This window comes from Solea solea, chromosome 12, assembly GCF_958295425.1.
Source record: "Solea solea chromosome 12, fSolSol10.1, whole genome shotgun sequence".
Classification (NCBI taxonomy): domain Eukaryota; kingdom Metazoa; phylum Chordata; class Actinopteri; order Pleuronectiformes; family Soleidae; genus Solea; species Solea solea.
In genome coordinates, this window is record NC_081145.1 from 23668804 (window position 1) to 23687626 (window position 18823).

At 39.0% G+C, this 18823-nt stretch overlaps 1 protein-coding gene across 1 annotated transcript; it reads left to right on the forward strand.

The window, feature by feature from the left end:
* The first annotated feature begins 371 nt into the window (after window positions 1-371).
* On the forward strand, window positions 372-16558 carry c12h12orf4 (chromosome 12 C12orf4 homolog). Its single transcript, XM_058646478.1, has 14 exons — window positions 372-469; window positions 1158-1346; window positions 3109-3254; window positions 5381-5562; window positions 6141-6240; window positions 6377-6501; window positions 7572-7678; window positions 7826-8023; window positions 8640-8768; window positions 9548-9616; window positions 10167-10369; window positions 13199-13256; window positions 13442-13509; window positions 14554-16558. The coding sequence occupies exons 2-14, from the start codon at window positions 1166-1168 to the stop codon at window positions 14644-14646; spliced, it is 1659 nt and encodes a 552-aa protein (XP_058502461.1). The 5' UTR covers window positions 372-469; window positions 1158-1165; the 3' UTR covers window positions 14647-16558.
* Window positions 16559-18823: the final 2265 nt, after the last annotated feature.

The following is an 18823-nucleotide window of genomic DNA, read 5'->3' on the forward strand; positions in this document are numbered from 1 at the left end:
ATACATACAAACATATTAAATATGTTCTTTCTTTCTTTTTTTCTTACTTTCTTTCCTTCGTATTATATAGTGTATTATATTGTTATAACGTTAATTTGGGTAAGCCCCAATTATAGTTCCACATCCATGGGTTCCTGCAATATTCACCAACCTGCCGTCTGTGACCAGCAGGGGGAGACAGTGCCCATGGAAAGCCTTCAATCTGTGACTGTCGTCAGCAGATTCGTGCCACTGTAAATATGCCTTTTTTCCCTAAAATATCCATACAATAAAATTGGTTGGTATTTTTAGATTTATAACACATTACTTCTTATACATTATACATGGCATAATCACACCCACTAAATACAAGAAAGTGCTTCTGCCGGCACCCACTCTCAACTGAAGTAGCAGGTAGTTCGTCAGCTGACTGAACCAAACAGCAGCGTCGTTCTCTCAACAACAGGAAATACTGTCCATTCATACACAGGCAAGTCTGTCGCTTATGACATTTATATGAACACAAAACCGGCAGATAGTTGGATATGTTGTGTCTCTCCCGTATTATTATCTGGCATACGTTTGTTTCCTAAACGTTAGATCTACCGCTAGCTAACTCGGAGCTAATTCTGTATGAACGTAAACAAGCTAAACCTAGCTGCTACAGAGCAGCAAAACTCACTTGTCCGTTAGACTTTTACAAGATTTCAATTATAATAAATCGTCTCTCTGTGTTCATTGTACTGTCTGCAGTAGGGGTGTAAATGAATATCATAAGGTACCAGGTCCACGATACCAATCACGATACTGCGATTCTGTGATAATCAATATATTTTGCAAGAAAACAAAACGTCCATTAAAAGTTAAAGGTGCAGGACTTCTCTATCATAGTATCATAGTCATGTACGAATTGATAAAGGGTTCTTTTTTGGTAGCATATGTGTTCAATTCTTTATTTTGCGGGTCTGTGCAAAAGTCTCAGGGCACCACAAGCTTTGTTGTTGTTTTTATGTCTGTCACATTCTGTGATCGTTGGCATTTGGGTTGGAATGAAGTGATTTGAAAGTACACAGAAAGCACAGTTTCTATCAATTATACTCATACTACATGTGTATGTAATGCTCATAGTGGTTTTAATGTTAATTTCACCTGTTACCATCTGTTTTCTTTTACTGTAGGTCTGATCATGAAGAAAAATAAAACCAAATCTGGCGGAGCCGCTGAGAAAGAGTATGTGTTCGAGTTCAGGGCAGGAAAACACAACTGCGTCCTGAAGGTACCTCTCAAGTTTCCTGTTCAAGAGAATGTCAGTGACCTTCACGGACGCCTGATGCTGCTGCATAAAATACCCTGCTATATAGAAAATGGTAAGAATTCAGCTTCTTTAATACCTTTTAATATCCATGCATCATTCTCTTTCACATTTCCGGAGGTTATTGGGTTGGTAATAAGGATGGTGTAGGGCTGTAACGAATGATTATTTTCACAATTGATAAATCTGTCAATTATTATTATTATGAAACAGGTAAACCTTTGGTCCATAAAATGTCATAAAATGGTGAAAAATTATACAGTTTTAATGATGTCTTTGTCATATAGAAAATATTCACTTTCAAGAAGATGAAAAATCTGAGAACTCAGGAAATGTGAAAGAGCCAAGACAGAAGAGAAGAAAGAAAAACCTCTGTTTTTTGTTTTTAAAACATTGCATGCAAGTTGCAGATGTAATATCATATGCCTCTTTCATCTTAGACAGGAATTAAGCAAATAAAAATCAGGATTATTATTATTATAACTGGTAATATCAAACCGGTGCAGTACCCTCTGTCCTCACCAAACTTCTCTATTTCATACACCTCAAATGTGTAATCCAAATCTACACAGTTGGAACTGAGAAAATTGAGATTCAGTTTATTTTAACTGAATCTAGAGAAATAAAGTCCCTCCTGATGTCCTCCTAGGAAAGAGACACTGTTCCCAGCAGGCATGCTGTTTGTTTGAAATCTGAACTGATGGAAAATAACCAGCTCATTGATTTTGCAGAAATAAAAAACATGTTTTAAAGGGGACATATTACGCAAAATCAACTTTTTAACCATTTTAATACTTATATTTGGGACTCTGGGGGCCCTACCAGTCACCAAAGTGTGGAAAAAGAATACTCCGTCATGTTTTCGTGGTTCCCCTTAGTGTAAGTATAGGCGATAAAACATTCGATGTTGAATTCCCTGCGTTTATGACGTCAGCATGCGCATTTCTCCGCGAATGTTACCGCCCCACCAGTAAGTTTACTTCGAGAGCTCCACCTTAGCTCCACCTTGTCCCTGCGAGAGTGCAGGCGAGGGAGGAAGAGCAGTATTATGTCAACGCAGAGGGACAAGTGTGCTGTTCGTGGCTGCACAGTGGAGCACAGTGTTTTACACAAACTTCCACAGAGGATTTGATATATGAAGCTAATGTGCCGGATAAAGTCAGCAAACGTGTGTTCGCACTAGACAGCGGTCGCCGTATTTAGTCAGGGGACGTATTTCACCGACGTACAAACACACACACGTTGTTAAGAAAAGGTCACATAGAGCTCATAACTGACCATTCTGACACGTCCTAATTAAAAATATTTGTTCAGTACGTCCTCCATGACCGGAGCACAGACTCAGTCTGATACAATCACATATACAGCGGCGAGCGGCAGTTTATGCCGCTCGCCACTGGCGATCAGCGGTGCTGCACTCTCTGTGCAGAGGTGCTGCACTCTCTGTGAAAATCAGCTGATCGCCACCGCTGATCGCCAGCGGCGAGCCGCCTAAACGGCCGCTGTATGCGACTGATCGCCAGCTCCGGTGCAGACCGGTGACTATGCTCCGGAGACCTCGCCACCGCGGCACCGCTGATCGCCACCGCGGCCTGTGTCTCATTTGCATGTAAAGGGACCAAGCACGAAAACCGAGCGTTCTGAAAGGGGCGGGCTTAGCAGGGTTATTGAACTGCTATGATGCTTCATCCTTATGGTATTTTGACCAAGGCATGTCACTGACATGTTCATTAGGACACCAGGGAACTATTTTTAATGGGGGAAATAGGGTATAATATGTCCCCTTTAAATCACTGTTTTTTCCCCTCTTCCCACAGAGCTAAAAACCTCACTTTCCAGCTTCATTGAGAGCGAAACCATTGTGGATTATGACAGAGAGGCAGAGCTGGCCCTGCAGAGACTTACCACAGGGGATGTCGATGTAAACCAGCTCACTAATGCTTGGACCAGGTCTTATATGGAGGTGATCACACATTTCAAAGTGATACTGTGTCTGAAATCTAGTGTCGTGTATCATTTCATCGATCTACAATCATGAACTTTTTATGTGTCATGGCTAATTTAAATTTGCAAACACGATGCCTGAAAGGGAACTAAGTGTTCCTGGTATTTAAGCTTACATTTACACAAAATCATAGCTGTTGTACATTGAAGGATGTGAGATTTTAGTCATAAATTATAATTAATCCACAAGTAATACTTTAAACATAAAGGACCTTTCATTGCCTCAGTCACTATGTTTATATATCGACAAAACATATTTTAAATTAATTTGATTAAGACAATAGTCTGAATATGACACTGGATTAGGGTTATGTAAATTGATTCATCTGATTATTTTAATTAAGGTCAAATTCAGAAAAGCAATAATCAAATTAAAATGTGCAGTTCCCTGATCTCAATCATATAATGCAGTAGAGGTGGGTGGGGGGTAATGGATAAAAATGAGAAACAGAACCATTTTTAAAATCTTTCAAAAGCGTGTTTAAAATTTTAAAATGATATTGTTGTTTATTTGGCAAATAACAAACTGAATTCATCTTTTTATATGCAAATTTGAGCTGAATCACTGGGCTTCTTTTCTTGAGAAGTCAGAAATTAGCATAACACTCGACCACTAAAACTTCAGGAATGCAAGTAAATAACTATAACTTGACAACTTATTGAAGAGAGAATAATTACTTTTACTATTTTTTTCAGGTTATTTTGTAAAACAGTGAATTTGAAAATTCATGGATAACAATAATAATTATATTTTAGTATTAAAAACATAATTTCGGTTAAAGAGCGTCTACATACTGGTGTATTAACCATTACAGAAACACAGAAAAAATATTTATATAATCACCAATGCTGTTAATTTAGGGCAATACATTTGTTAAGCACTGTACACATTTCTAAAAAATAATTTTCGGTGAAAATCGTCTATTTATAAAGTGGACATCACCCTTTTATTCTTGGCAGCTGTTCCAGAAAGTTAATTTCAGACTGTGGCTTCTCAACACCCCCCGATCGTATATCCACTACTCTTGTGTTTCTGTAGTAGCACAGCTGAGTGTTTTCGGAAGTGTCCTCGAGTGCTCCTGCTTACCTCAGGGCGGACACGGACCATCAGAGCCATTTCAGATGAAGTAGTGCCCACCATATGTAAATTGGTTATTCATGAGTTGTGGAGGTGAAAAAAAAAAGAAATCTCATTTTATCAGCCCACGTGCTGCATTCAATGTGTCTCTCTGTCTCATTACAGCTGGGTACACTTGGCTGCGTTTGGTCCCAGTGATCCACTACATGGTGGTGGTTTCACACATTTGATAATGGAGTCATCACTTTCACTTACAGATCAAATTCAAAATAAGGCACCTTGCGAAAATGGAGGCAGGCTTGCGATTTTCTAATTGAATTTAAAAGCCCGTTGGTTTGGTTGATTTGATTTCAAAGAAAACCACACACCTAAACTTTGCGGTCACTTGCTCATGTGTTGATAAAAAGACACAGAAAAACAAAGATTGTGGCGATCTCACTTGATGTTGTGAAGCGCCTCTGTCCCACTGCACTGAGACATTTATTACATTTGGCTTCCACTCAACATTTTACTGCAGCCACCCATAAATACACATGGAAGCTTTCCAGAATCCACCGTGTTTGGGGTCTGAAGATTCCTCAACTTGTATAAATAGAGAAGATTAGATGCTAAATGTTGTTCTGTTGCTTTTCTAATTGTAGATTATCAACTGTCCTGTTGTTGTGATCAAAGCAAAAACTTTGGTTTCTTCGTGTTGCTTTTATATCTCAGCTCATCACCTGCAATCCTGTGTCATATCAAACCAAGTATACATGCAAAACAGTGATGGTTTACATCAGGGGTGCAATTAACAATCATTTTCACGATTGATTCATCTGTTTATTATTTTCATTAAATATCAGAAAAATTCAAATATATTGAATTTACTGTCAAAGAGGAGTAAACATTTACATTTCTGAAGCTTTAACTAGTGAGCGTTTGTTGCCACTTACAAAAAAAAAAAAAAATCCTGTTGCTGACGGTCTTTTTTAAAGTATTTCTTCTCTTTTCTTCTGTGACTGTCCTAGACTACGCTGGAGCATGCTCGGCCTGAAGAGCCCAGCTGGGACGAGGACTTTGCTGATGTTTACCATGAGCTGATCCACTCCCCGGCCTCAGACACTCTGCTCAACCTGGAGCACAACTACTTTGTCAGCATCTCTGAGCTCATCAGTGAGAGAGACATGGAGATTAAGAAGCTTCAGGAGAGGTTGGTATTTGGGATTCACATATGTGATTTGTGTACATGTACATAGTGTGTTGTATTCAGTCATGGCTCTATCTTGCTATGTACGTATAAGAGGGCGACTTTGACCCAAACCCGACACAGTTGGAGTAAGCTTAAGTTTACTCTGACTGTCACAGTGGTTGCCGCCATTATTTATGGTTTTGGCAAATGTTATTGTTGCATCCAGGAGGAAGCAACAACTAGCCCCATCAAAACACACACAAGCAAACAAGTCACACACCTTATTTATCTCTATTATTAACTCCTGTTTAACTGTAACTGCTGATGACTATTTACATGAACCAACCATCATTGTTTATTTTGAATTGCTGTGAAGGGAAAAGGAAAACAATGTACTGTAGTAAACAGAAACACTGGGTTAATCACTATATTTTCAGTCAAGCAACATTTAAATGTACCCTATTTTACTCTATGTTTCACTAAAAGAAGATGAATTTACCCAACCCAACATGAGCCTGACAATTATTTCTGGATTTGAGTCCAGTCCTGCTCTAGTATCTGTGTTCAAGTACATACTGTTATGCTTTTTTGTCTTGAAGGCAAGCAGCTGAAATGGACAAGGTGATGCACGAGCTGGGGAATACTTTGAGTGACCACGACGTAAATGCAGTCGCATCACAGCATTTCGATGCACAGCAGGTAAGAGCCTCTCTTCTGTTCTCTGTAGGTTGTAGTGATGTTAAAGCAAGTGCACCATCGCCACATACTGTAGATGAATAAAGATTTCTTACGGGTTCAGATCAGGTCATTGACACATTGTCTTCTTTTAAACCAGGTGCTGGAGAACAAGTGGGGCAGCGAGCTGAAGCAAGTCACCTGCATTCAGAAGCAGGAGTACCAGGAGTGGGTCATCAAGCTGCATCAAGATCTGCAGAAACCCAACAACAGCAGCAAAATTAAGTGAGTTTCTGTGGTTTTGTTTGTGTATAATCTTTTCACAAAGAGCCTGTTAACAAGTATTATCTTTGCACATTCTTCTGTAACAGTCTAATTAAGGATAAAGTTAATGAACACTGGTGTTTAAAGGCTTACTCTTGTTTGGGTAGAGAGAAAGATAAGCAGCAGTGCACGGACGAGTGAATTCTGCAGATGAAGCAGCTTTGAGTGGGATTGTCAAAAAGGCAATGACAGAGTGTCACGTCTTTGCCCACTGACAGCGTGGCTTTGGCATAGCTGTTTGGGCTTGTCTGGGTTTCGAGATTTATTACCCTCCGTACTTCATTTGTGCTATGAATGATTACGTATTGAAAGAGCTACAGGGTGATTTAAAAAAAATAGGAAGACCAGCTAAGATACAGCTGAGGAGGAGAAACCCACAAATTGACCCATGATATTAAAAAATAATCAGTATCTGTCATGTGATCTAGAAAAGCGCTGGACTCGTGCTTTGTTGTTTTCCAAAGCACAGGCAACATTTTCTTATTAATTAAAAAGATCCAAAAACTCACCTTAGTGAAGATTGATGTTTAGCTCCCGATTATCAGTCATGACGGATCTTTCGATAACAACTGGGATAAAAAAAAAAAAAAAGAATCTAATGGGGATTGTGAAAAATGAAGCACTGCACATTTCTGATTTAAATCCAGGTCTAACTGTCTGACTCTGTATTTATTGGCCTTTTCATCAAAACCAAAACACAGAAACCACCAGACTAAGAGCTTCTCCAACAATGTGCTGACTCCGCTGTGGTGGGACTTAATAATTTTTCATGAGCAGCAATTCAACTTTTTTTTTAGTGCTTAACCTAAAAAAAAAACCCAGAAACTCTATTATTTCCTTTCTTATTGTCCATGATATGTGAAATATAGTGTTGTTTGCAGTCATTATAAAATATGCCTTTAATTAAACTCTTCAGGTTGTTTATGTTTTTGTTGTTTTTTTCTAACCTGATAACATACACTGTGTTGTGAATGCTGTACTTGGTCGTAAACTTCACGGACTGGTTTGTTTTTCCTGTGATTTATTTTGAGTGAGGAGATTAAGGTTCAGCCCAACCAGCTGTCAGAGCTGGAAGATTCTGGGTCGAGGATGTTTGAGGAGCAGCCTCAGCTGGAGGAGAGCTTCACCATACACTTAGGTGACTCAACATTTTCCTCTTTGCCACGATTCACCACGTAGCTGTGTGATGGCTGACGTGACATCATTTCAATGCTGTTCAATGGGTGTTCATGTTTAATATGTGTATTTGTGTCATTTGTGTATTTGCTGTGATGTGTTTTCACAGGAGCACAGCTGAAGACGATGCACAACTTGCGACTGGTGCGCTCAGACGTGCTCGATTTCTGTAAACACCGGCGGCACGGCAGCGGCGGAGCAAAGCTGCGGCGGCTACAAACGGCGCTCTCGCTGTACTCCTCTTCGCTCTGTGGTTTGGTGCTGTTGGTCGACAACAGGGTCAACTCCTACAGTGGCATCAAGAGAGGTCAGTGGACATTCTGAATATCATATGACACACGATGTGTTTTCTTTTCACCGTACAGTTGATGATGTTGTTCTGTGGAAATGTAAGAATCGATTTTGGCAGATGACCGTTGGCCTCCTTTACACCTGGGATTAATATGTGTTTTCTGTGATCAGATTACAGTTGTATATCGCCTGACCACTTGTAAGTAAAGGTGTAAATACACCCGAGGATGATTGGATTGTCATCTGATCTGTTAAACCACTTCAGGAGGTGGTCGGAGACGCATTGTGACCACATTGAATGGAAGTGTAAATGAGTCTCCGATGCGTCTCCACCTACAAAAACTACATGAGCAGAAATACGTCGGTGGCTCCGGGCACAGCTGACGTGAAAGCGGCGACAAAACTGCGCAGTCTCTTCTGCCTTTGTCGGTTTTCCACTTTGATGATTTTTTCCCCCTGCTTCGAAAAGAGCAAAGCCAGGTGTAAAGGGGGCCATGTTTTGAAATATGTCACAATAATGCATGCAGCATGTTGTTTTATTTTGGTACAAGTGAGAAACTTCTACAACTGGAAATGTTTCATTTTTCATTCATACTTTTTTCTCTCCTGGCCTCTCTTGTGCTGACCGGTAGACTTTGCAACAGTGGCGAAGGAGTGTACAGACTTCCACTTTCCCTGTCTGGAGGAGCAGCTGGAGGAGGTGCAGCAGGTGGTGCTCTACGCCAGAGCACAGCGGAGTAGCAAGAATAAAGACCAACCTGGTGAGGATGAGACTTGGAGCTGCGTTTTCTCAGTGCAGCCACAGTTCTCATATGCAAACACTGAGGGAGGAAAAAGGAGAAAGAGAAGCTTTGTGAGCCCACAGGTCATACCACTTTCATCCTAGATGTACATCTCACCTCAAGATGTGAAAACGAAGCGTAGCTGATAAGTCCTGGCTGCCAGGGCGCTTTTATCTTTTAGCTAGATATGCATTGTAAGATGCTTTACCAATATAGTTATTCATGGTCTTGTTTAGTCGTACTACTGTGACACAAATTTACATAGTGCAGGTGGTTGTTCTGCCACAGCTGTGTTTGTTTTTGCAAATTATACAAATTCTACTCACTTTAAAGATGATCTCTGATTTAATTTGAGGTTTAGCAACATGAGAAACGAGTGAATTGAAGTATAAAGTATAAATATACACATTCCTGTAACTGTGTTGGACTATGAGAAGAAAGATTTTCCCCAAAGTTGGACAATATCAATGAGATTCCAGCAGCATGAGAGTGGGAATTAACAGACAGGAAATAGTGGACGCTTTACATCACTGTTCATAAATTGACAAGGGACAATGTCCAGATCCTTATCACAGCATAGCTGAGTGGTGCACAGACGAAAGCTGTATATAGAAACAGTCTTACAAGCTCAAAAGCCTCTCCAAGAAATTCCAGCAGCTGTTAAAGATATATATGCATTAGATTTTCTTTTATACTTTTTTGGATGTTATTTATACTGAATGTTTTTTTTTTTTTATGTTGTGTCATTGCAATTACAGAGATTCCAAGGAACGGAGGTGATGATAAGAGTAAAAATGTTGAAAGAAACCCTTCTAACATCTTACCAGGTAATTCTTATTAATACTGTATATTCTTCACCTGTGCAAGTTAAATCCTGGGTTGCCAACATCATTTTGGTGTTGTTGAGAGAGGGCTTGAGACCTCGGGGCTCTGTTTCCAGCTTTGGGGACATCCGGCCCGTGATGGGAGACTTTGACCAAACACAAGGCAGGAAATGTGCACCTCCCTTCAGTGATATCAAGTGCCTACACTGCAATTCATCTTAAACTAGTGCAATGCCTGTTGTCTCGCATTTCTTACCCAAACAACTGGTGCCCTTATTGAGTCACCTGCCAAGTCTGAAGCCTGTCAAACGAAACCGAGTAACAGACCGTTGAAGGACGTGGAGAACATGCAAGCTACATGCAGAAAGGCCCGCATTTATAGATAGATATAGGGAAAAGAGTCTAAAATGGAGTTGGTACAGTTGTTTAGAGATGGAAATTTTAAAAGACAACAAATCACAGATGTTTTCTGACCCCACCATATTGAAAAACCCCACTCGTTTCTCTTGTCTTCCATTTTATAATCATCTCTATGACTCCTCTTCCCCTCAAGGTGAGTTCTACATCTCGCGGCACTCCAACCTCTCAGAGGTCCATGCCGTCTTCCACCTGTGTGTAGACGACAACGTGCGGTCGGGAAACATCACAGCACGCGACCCGGCCATAATGGGGTTGAGAAACATCTTGAAGGTCTGCTGTACACACGACATCACCACGGTTACCGTGCCTCTGCTCCTGGTCCATGACATGTCCGAGGTAAGAATAGCTGCGAGTGTTGTAAACACTTGTACGCTGTGATTATGCACATTCCTTCCCTTCCAAACACACACGTTACTCATTAGTTATCACGCTTATTCTGTGTCGGGGCACGATGACAGTAATATAATAATGTGATCATAAAACCATTCAACCATAATCACGATTTAATTTTACTCTCGGCCAGTTTGTTTGCTTTAAAAAAAGTTCCCCAAAGATCTAACAAGCTTAAGAGTTTTAAATCCCAATCTCAACCAGTGGTACTTGCATCCCATAATGCGATTGCATTAAACTGTTTGCTGTACACTGACCAACACTGTACACTTGAGTCGTTCATTGTGATCACCCACAAAAGTTAAATTAAGAGGCTAAATATAAAATGATATGCAAAGTTAAAATAGACAGTTTAGAGCAGCAATAATAAGATAATGGTTGTTATAATTGGTCATGAATAAGTGGCATAAAAATCTATAAAAATCTGAAATAAATGGTTATAAAAACTAGTTTATAGTATGTTAGCTAAAGAAATGTAAATACATTAATGGTTAAATGATTTAGATAAAATAAATAGAAAGCCAATGATGTAACCCTTGAATGATTGACATTTCTTTTTTATCATTATTAATAGTATTATTATTATTATTAGAATAGTCAGCTAATATTGATTAGTTAATGATTTAATAGCTGAAGTTGAATATACTATTGTATGCTCTTATACACAGACACTGGAACTAAAATGTAGATGGCTGATATTTGCCATTTTTGATAATTGGCATTGGCTGATTGATTATTATTACAAATTATGCATTTTTTTTGTTATATCTCTAAAGCTTTATCTTTTTAAGTCAAAAACCAAAACCTGTTTTTCATGTATTTATTTATTTTTTCATTGAAAATACTGGATGATATAATTCCACTGCAGTGCAGACATAACATGTAGATTATCGTTTGTTTTACTATTATCATTATTAAATAGTGATATTTTATCACATGGGGGGAAAAAAGGAAAGAAAATTGGCTAATTTTATGGGCCAGAACATTGAATTATTACATGGATTTGTACTGGCCATAGTAAAACCCATATTGGTCGATCTCTAACTAGAACATGTTGTATATTCCTTCTCTATTTTACAACATATTTTTTTTCTGTTTAACAATATTAGATGGTTTTTATAATTCAGTGCTAGAATTGTACTATTACATTCTGTGTTGATCCTCTCTCTTGGCACATTTCTCTTATCTGCTTTGGGCTTTTGTTTGGATTGTTTGGACGGCTGCTGGCTCCACATGTTTCTGAGACACTAATGGATGTACTGACATGTTTCCTCCTCCTTTCATTCAGTTTCTCTGTTTGTTTGTGCTTTGCATCAAAGCTGCCTGGCTTTTCTATGCCCAGACTGTGAATTGAGCCTATTACTGAACATATCCCAGGTTTGACATCAGAGGGTCAAAGTAGAGAGAGTGGTAAACTTTTCTGTTTACTTAGTGCCTCTCACAGTGTACCTCAGAGTTTGTGTAGCAGCCGTCTGCACTCACACAGTAATAGAGGGAGAGTACAGAGAGAGCCTTCAGCGCTCGAGGAGCTAAGCTTGATTTAATCACAGTTTTAGGCCGAGACCAGATCTATATAGGGTTGGTTTTTTTATGGAAATTGGAAAATCAAATTTTATTTGGTCTGTTTTCCTCTATAATGAACTGAGAATCCCATAAGATGGAAAGTAAATTCTCAGCATGGCTCTGCCTGGAGTGCGCTCGTGCCACAACTTGCCCAGTGCAATTTTTCTTCTCATGTCTAATCATAAGTCTTTTGTTTACATAACCAAAGCCTTCAAACTTCTGAAGCCTCAGGAACCAGAGGATCTTTAATTGATAGCTTCTGGTTCCAAAACTTTCCATCCGTCTTCTTCTTTTCTCTCCTGTTTTCCACTTAGCAGAGATGTTTGCCTGTTTCTACATGCCTATTCTTGTGTTTTGGCATAAAATACTTTGTCTCGATGAACTGTTGACTGCAGTTAAAGTACAACAGGACTTTTTTAGATTTTCAGGAGTTGCTCAGTGATACTTAAAGTTTGTGAAGAGGAAATTGAAACCGCTTCTTAATTTAGGGAGGCAGTTTTGCACACAGTGACTCACACACAATTTGACATCTGTTCATTTTTCTGGCTTTTATTTTTCGTGTCAGCTGCTTTACAGCAATTTAACAATCGTGATTTCACACGACACTACTATTAATGACTGTTGACATGGACCTTCACATGAGCCGCGCCGACAACCCCTGCCTCCAGTTCATGGATCCAGTTTGTTGAGTTGGAATGAGAGCAGCATGTTTTCCAGTAGGTAAAAGGCTGGGGACCTTGCTGAGGTCACTGCCTGCAGCCAGGAGCCAAACACTTAAAACTGATGGCAGATGAGAAGTGACATATGCCAGACGCGACAAACAGGCTCATTCTAATTGCTTAACTTGTCCCGGTCACCTGACAAGAGTTTGACCCCACAGTCAACAGTGTACGTGCCTGAGTGTTAAATGAAACACGTCAAAATAATGGAAATAATGTCAAAAAAACACATTTTCTCATTCAAGGAGCCTACAAAAGGCTACTGTGTATTATAAAAATAAACTTGTTGTTCTTTCTATTACATTCTATTTTAGACGAGGATGCATATCATATTAGATTAGATTAGATTTGACTTTATTGATCCCACACTGGGGAAATTCACTTGTTACAACAGCAGGATTGGGAGCAGATGGTATTACACTATGATATGATAAGAAATATAAAATATACAACTGTCTTCATTGTTCTCATTTCTCCTTTTGTGTCTCTGCAGGAGATGACCATACCATGGTGCCTAAAGCGAGCTGAGCTGGTATTCAAATGTGTCAAAGGTAACATGAGAGTTTGACTTTAAGCCAAGTTAAATGGTTTAGGCTCAAATTAAAAACATGTGAAGACATTTATTAACATTACATCTATCATTTATTTCTATTCTTTTCACTCTAAAAGCATAATCAAAGTGTTTTAGGATTAGATGTGGTATTTCAAGTGTTGAAACAGTGTGTAACATTTGCAGGCTTCATGATGGAGATGGCCTCATGGGATGGAGGAATATCACGCACCGTTCAGTTTCTGGTGCCAAAGGTAAGAGCACAATGGACCCACCTGTATTTACGGTTTCGCATCACATGAGAAACTTATCTATTGAGTAAAATCCCGCAAGCGAGGCTTAATTTTAATTAAAGGGGATTAAACAAAAGCACATCTAAGGCCTTGTGTGTTAAAGGGACACCTGTTTTTTTTTTTACAGCACACACCTTTTAATGCAGACAGAGAAGAAAGACCGCATGAAAAAATGTGATAAATCATAAATGATAGAGCTTTAGCTTCATGTGACCAGTGATTACAGTGCTGTGATTAAAGAAAGCTCAATAAGAAGTAATTACACTGTGGTGCAATCTCGACTTTACTTGGAAATCCAGGTCTATTATTGTGTCTCCTAATAAATTTGTAAGATCCTTAGTAAAGATAATCCGTGTAAAATAAAGGTTTTCTGCCAAGTGTGAGCCTTAGTCCTGGTTGGAGCAGTATTTCAGTCTGGGTTTAGCTGGATGTTGTGTACCTATAGCTCTTGTGGTTTGCCAGGACAGTAGCAGAGTCTGAAGCTTGAGCTCATGCTGACAGGTTAAGATGATAAAAAAGCGGCGGCATCAAAGAACTCCGGCTGAATTGGCTTCCTGTCAGCTACATGCTCAGACATCACTCAAAATAGCACCTACTGAGACAGCATTGTTTTTCTTCACCTCAAAGACACACAGTGGCTAAATATATTCCGAGTTGAATGATGCCAGGTGCAACTTAAAGATTAATACTTGACATTCTTATTTGATAGATAGTAATGCTTAGAATGACACAGTACGCCGGGTCGCTGTTAAAGTCACAGCTGCCGGAGCAGAAATCATTTCAGCATCTTGACAATCGCTCCCTCAGGAGAGGAATATTCCGCAATGTTGAGCGCACAGCTGGCTGTACACCAGGAGTCTGGATGAATTTTGGCTTTTAACGCCCATAACATAAATTAAATGATCTCTAACATTGACATTGTGCGGGTAAAAAGAAAATGTGGCTTCTGCAGGAATGTCGGCGTCTTGTTGCTCACTGCTGCGTGTTGTCTCTTTGTGTGCACAGAGTATCTCAGAGGAAATGTTCTACCAGTTGAGCACCATGCTGCCTCAGATCTTCCGCGTCTCCTCCACCCTGACTCTCACCTCAAAGCACTGACGGATTATGCACCACGCTGCTCGCGGATGATGCAGACTTCTTCTAACAGCATTGACCAATGTGTTGGGTTTTTTTTTTGAAGACTGAAGTAGAGAGTTTGTAAAAAAAAAAGAATGCACATAACCTCCATTTACAACAGAATGGTAAGGGATGGAGCTCTGGTTGTTTTCATGGCATTACAGCACACTTTTATGCAGTTGATGAGCCTTGTTATTTTGCACCTTTCAGTGTTTCCCAATCCTGGTCCTCGGGGACCAATGAATCAGGTGTGTTGCAGAAAGGAAACATGTAAAACATGCAGGGGACACAGGTCCCTGAGGACCAGGATTGGGAAACACTTGGTGAAGTTTTGTGTCCCAACTGAATGTCCCTTACCTCAGCCTTCCCTTCCAAGTGTTGGACAACATATGTAGCTTTCAGTTAGCATCAAAACTCATAAGATCTTATTGTGGCCCACTATCAAAACATAGTGGTCCAAAACGGGGGCCCGATATAAGTATAAAAGGCTCATTCTAGGGTAAAGAAATACAACAATTCATACAATCAGGTGATTGTAACTATTTTATCTTCTATTTCTGCCAAGTGAAAACAATGTCACCTAAATGTTTTACGCACTGGACCTTTAAATATGCACAAGTATACATGAGTATTTCTTAGCACTGGAACCAGTGGCTCGCGCACGAAGCAGCTGCTGCAGTTATTAGTCCAAGCTTCCAGGGTGTGGTTCTGGTGACATGCTTTTACGACATCACTTTTCCTAGTTTCCCTTTAAAGCAGCAATTTGCAACTTCTCCTTCAGCAGAACGGAGCTGCTAGTGCTGCATTTGTGAGGGTTTTTCTCTTTTCCAGTTTGCTGTTGCGCGGTGAAGTGTCGCCAACCAAGCAGATGACATAAATGTGAAAACAAGTATCGTTTACTGAAGTAATGAACGTGAACACACTGACTGAAGTGGGACCAGGTTTAACATTTATCATTAGCATATTTAGCGACCATGCTAAATGGTACTTTTGTATGCTCGAACTGTACATTTCCATACAAACGGCTGTAAAAATAAAAAAAACACCACATACACTATATGGACAAATCTGTACTATACTGGCTTCCACAAGAACTTTTCAATGGGAATTTGTGTCCATTCATTCTGTAGAGCATTTATGATGTCAGGCACTGTTGTTTGCTCACAATCTCTGTTCCAGTTCATCCTAAAGGTGCTCAATGGGGTTAAAGGTCAGGGCTCTGCGGGGGCCAGTCAAGTTCTTCCAAACCAGAAGGTCCCTCCTCAAACTGTTGCCACAAAGTTGGAAGCAAATCATTGCCCAAAAGCGTTAAGAGCCCAAAGCCTGATTGAAACACCTGAATTCAACAGGTGTGGCCAAATACTTTTGTCCGTATAGTGTATGTCACTTGTTCCTCCTGTGTTGGAGTGTCCCCTGTGTATGACCACATCACATACGACTTAACATAAGATGAGTCTAATCCTGTGAGTAAGTGACTTCATGTGTCAGGTGTTTGGGGTCTTCTGAAAGGAAGTGACATCAAGTCAAACTGTCAGGTGCTTTTCATACTGCATTGCAGTAACTTGGAGTGAGTGTCAGTCTTTGCTTGAGAGTGTAAGTACACGTGTGGTCCCCCCCCCCCACACACACCTTTTATAAACAGCAGATGGCACTGTTCCTAAAGACAAGTGTGTAAAAAAAGGTGACTGCATAGATGCTGTTCACACCTTTTTTTTTTTTTTAAATCAGAGTTGATGTTCTAATGAGGGTTAGCTGCCTAAAATTCCATCTGAAGACATTTTAATCCACACTCATCTTCAGTGAGTGCAGGCTCAGTTGTCACATCATGTTCTCAGCACTTGAACATTAATTCTTGTATATTCACTGTTTATGTTTACATTTTTTATGTTTATTAAAAAAAAAAAAAAAAAAAAAAAGATTTTGATGTCAATTCTTTATGATTATAAGCCCACATCATTTGCTACGAACGAAGCACGCCTGGTGACATTTGGTTCAGCGTTTTATTTACTGTTGCTGGGTTATCCTCGGGAACATAATCTCTCTGAAGTTGATAATCCCTGTCATTCATTGGAATTACATTCATGTTCATCTAATGGTGGCCTATAAGCCATTTCAGACATTAATCAATTCAGCTTGTCGGAAGGTTTGCCAGAAACGTGTTCAGCTGGTGGCATTAGGCTGATTAAAAGAGTTGAGGGTGTAGCATTTTAAATAAGTTGCCTTCTCATCTTTCAAGATAAACATGATGGCCAGCGGCCCAGGGAGATTTGAGAGGATTCTTAATAAAGTCGTGTTGAAACCTGCACATGTTTATATATACTACCATGTTGTGTGAACCCACAAAAGTGTGAGAATTCATATTGCTGAGTGTTTGGCATCGTTGGCATTAGTCCCCAGTTGGCTGCAGTGTTGGCTTCTTCTGGGCAAAGTGTGCACGGGGTGCAGATTCAGCATTATAGTAGAGTTCTCCGTCTCCCTCACTGTATTATGAGGTATTATCATTTTCAAAATGGACATGGAAAAATATTCATCCCAATTTCTTTTTTGATGATTTACATGACACTTTGGTGATGGGGAAATCAAGGCTTCAGTTTTTACTGTAAAATCTAAAGCCTCCCGTCACAGTTAGGTCTCATTTTGGACAAGATACTATACTATGACTTTTTGTCTCATTTTGGACGTATTACTAAACTATGACATTTTGTCTCATTTTGGACGAAATACTATAATATGACATTTTTGTCTCATTTTGGACGTCTTACTATACTATGACTTTTTTGTTTCATTTTGGACGACATACTATACTATGACTTTTTTGTCTCATTTTGGACGTCTTACTATACTATGACTTTTTTTGTCTCATTTTTGATGTGTTACTATACTATGAATTTTTTTGTCTCATTTTGGACGACATACTATACTATAACTTTTTTGTCTCATTTTGGACGACATACTATACTATGACTTTTTTGTCTCATTTTGGACGACATGCTATACTATGACTTTTTTGTCTAATTTTGGACGTCTTACTATACTATGACTTTTTTGTCTCATTTTGGACGACATACTATACTATGACTTTTTTGTCTCATTTTGGAAGACATACTATACTATGACTTTTTTGTCTCATTTTGGACGTCTTACTATACTATGACTTTTTTGTCTCATTTTGGACGACATGCTATACTATGACTTTTTGTCTCATTTTGGACGACATACTATACTATGACTTCTTTGTCTCATTTTGGACGACATGCTATACTATGACTTTTTTTGTCTAATTTTGGACGTCTTACTATACTATGACTTTTTTGTCTCATTTTGGACGACATACTATACTTTGACTTTTTTGTCTCATTTTGGACAACATACTATACTATGACTTTTTTGTCTCATTTTGGACGACATACTATACTTTGACTTTTTTGTCTCATTTTGGACAACATACTATACTATGACTTTTTTGTCTCATTTTGGACGACATACTATACTATGACATTTTTGTCTCATTTTGGACGTCTTATTATACTATGACTTTTTTGTCTCATTTTGGACGACATACTATACTTTGACTTTTTTGTCTCATTTTTGACGTCTTACTATACTATGAATTTTTTTGTCTCATTTTGGAAGACGTACTATACTATCACTTTTTTGTCTCATTTTGGAAGACGTACTATACTATGACTTTTTTGTCTCATTTTGGACAACATGCTATACTATGACTTTTTTGTCTTATTTTGGACGACATACTATACAATGACTTTTTTGTCTAATTTTGGACGACATACTATACTATGACTTTTTTGTCTCATTTTGGGCAAGATACTATACTATGACGTTTGTCTCATTTTGGAAGTCTTACTATACTATGACATTTTTGTCTCATTTTGGACGTCTTACTATACTATGACTTTTTTGTCTCATTTTGGACGACATACTATACTTTGACTTTTTTGTCTCATTTTGGACGACATACTATACTATGACTTTTTTGTCTTATTTTGGACGACATACTATACTCTGACATTTTTGTGTCATTTTGGAAGACATGCTATATTATGACTTTTTTGTCTTATTTTGGACAACATACTATACTATGACTTTTTTGTCTAATTTTGGACATCTTACTATACTATGACTTTTTTGTCTAATTTTG

Bases quoted from the DNA above. Each gene is read 5' to 3' on its own strand.
- c12h12orf4 (XM_058646478.1), top strand. From the start codon at position 1,166: ATGAAGAAAAATAAAACCAAATCTGGCGGAGCCGCTGAGAAAGAGTAT. The intron at 8,024-8,639 runs GTCAGTGGACAT...GCTGACCGGTAG, and splicing joins CTACAGTGGCATCAAGAGAG to ACTTTGCAACAGTGGCGAAG. The intron at 8,769-9,547 runs GTGAGGATGAGA...TTGCAATTACAG, and splicing joins CAAGAATAAAGACCAACCTG to AGATTCCAAGGAACGGAGGT.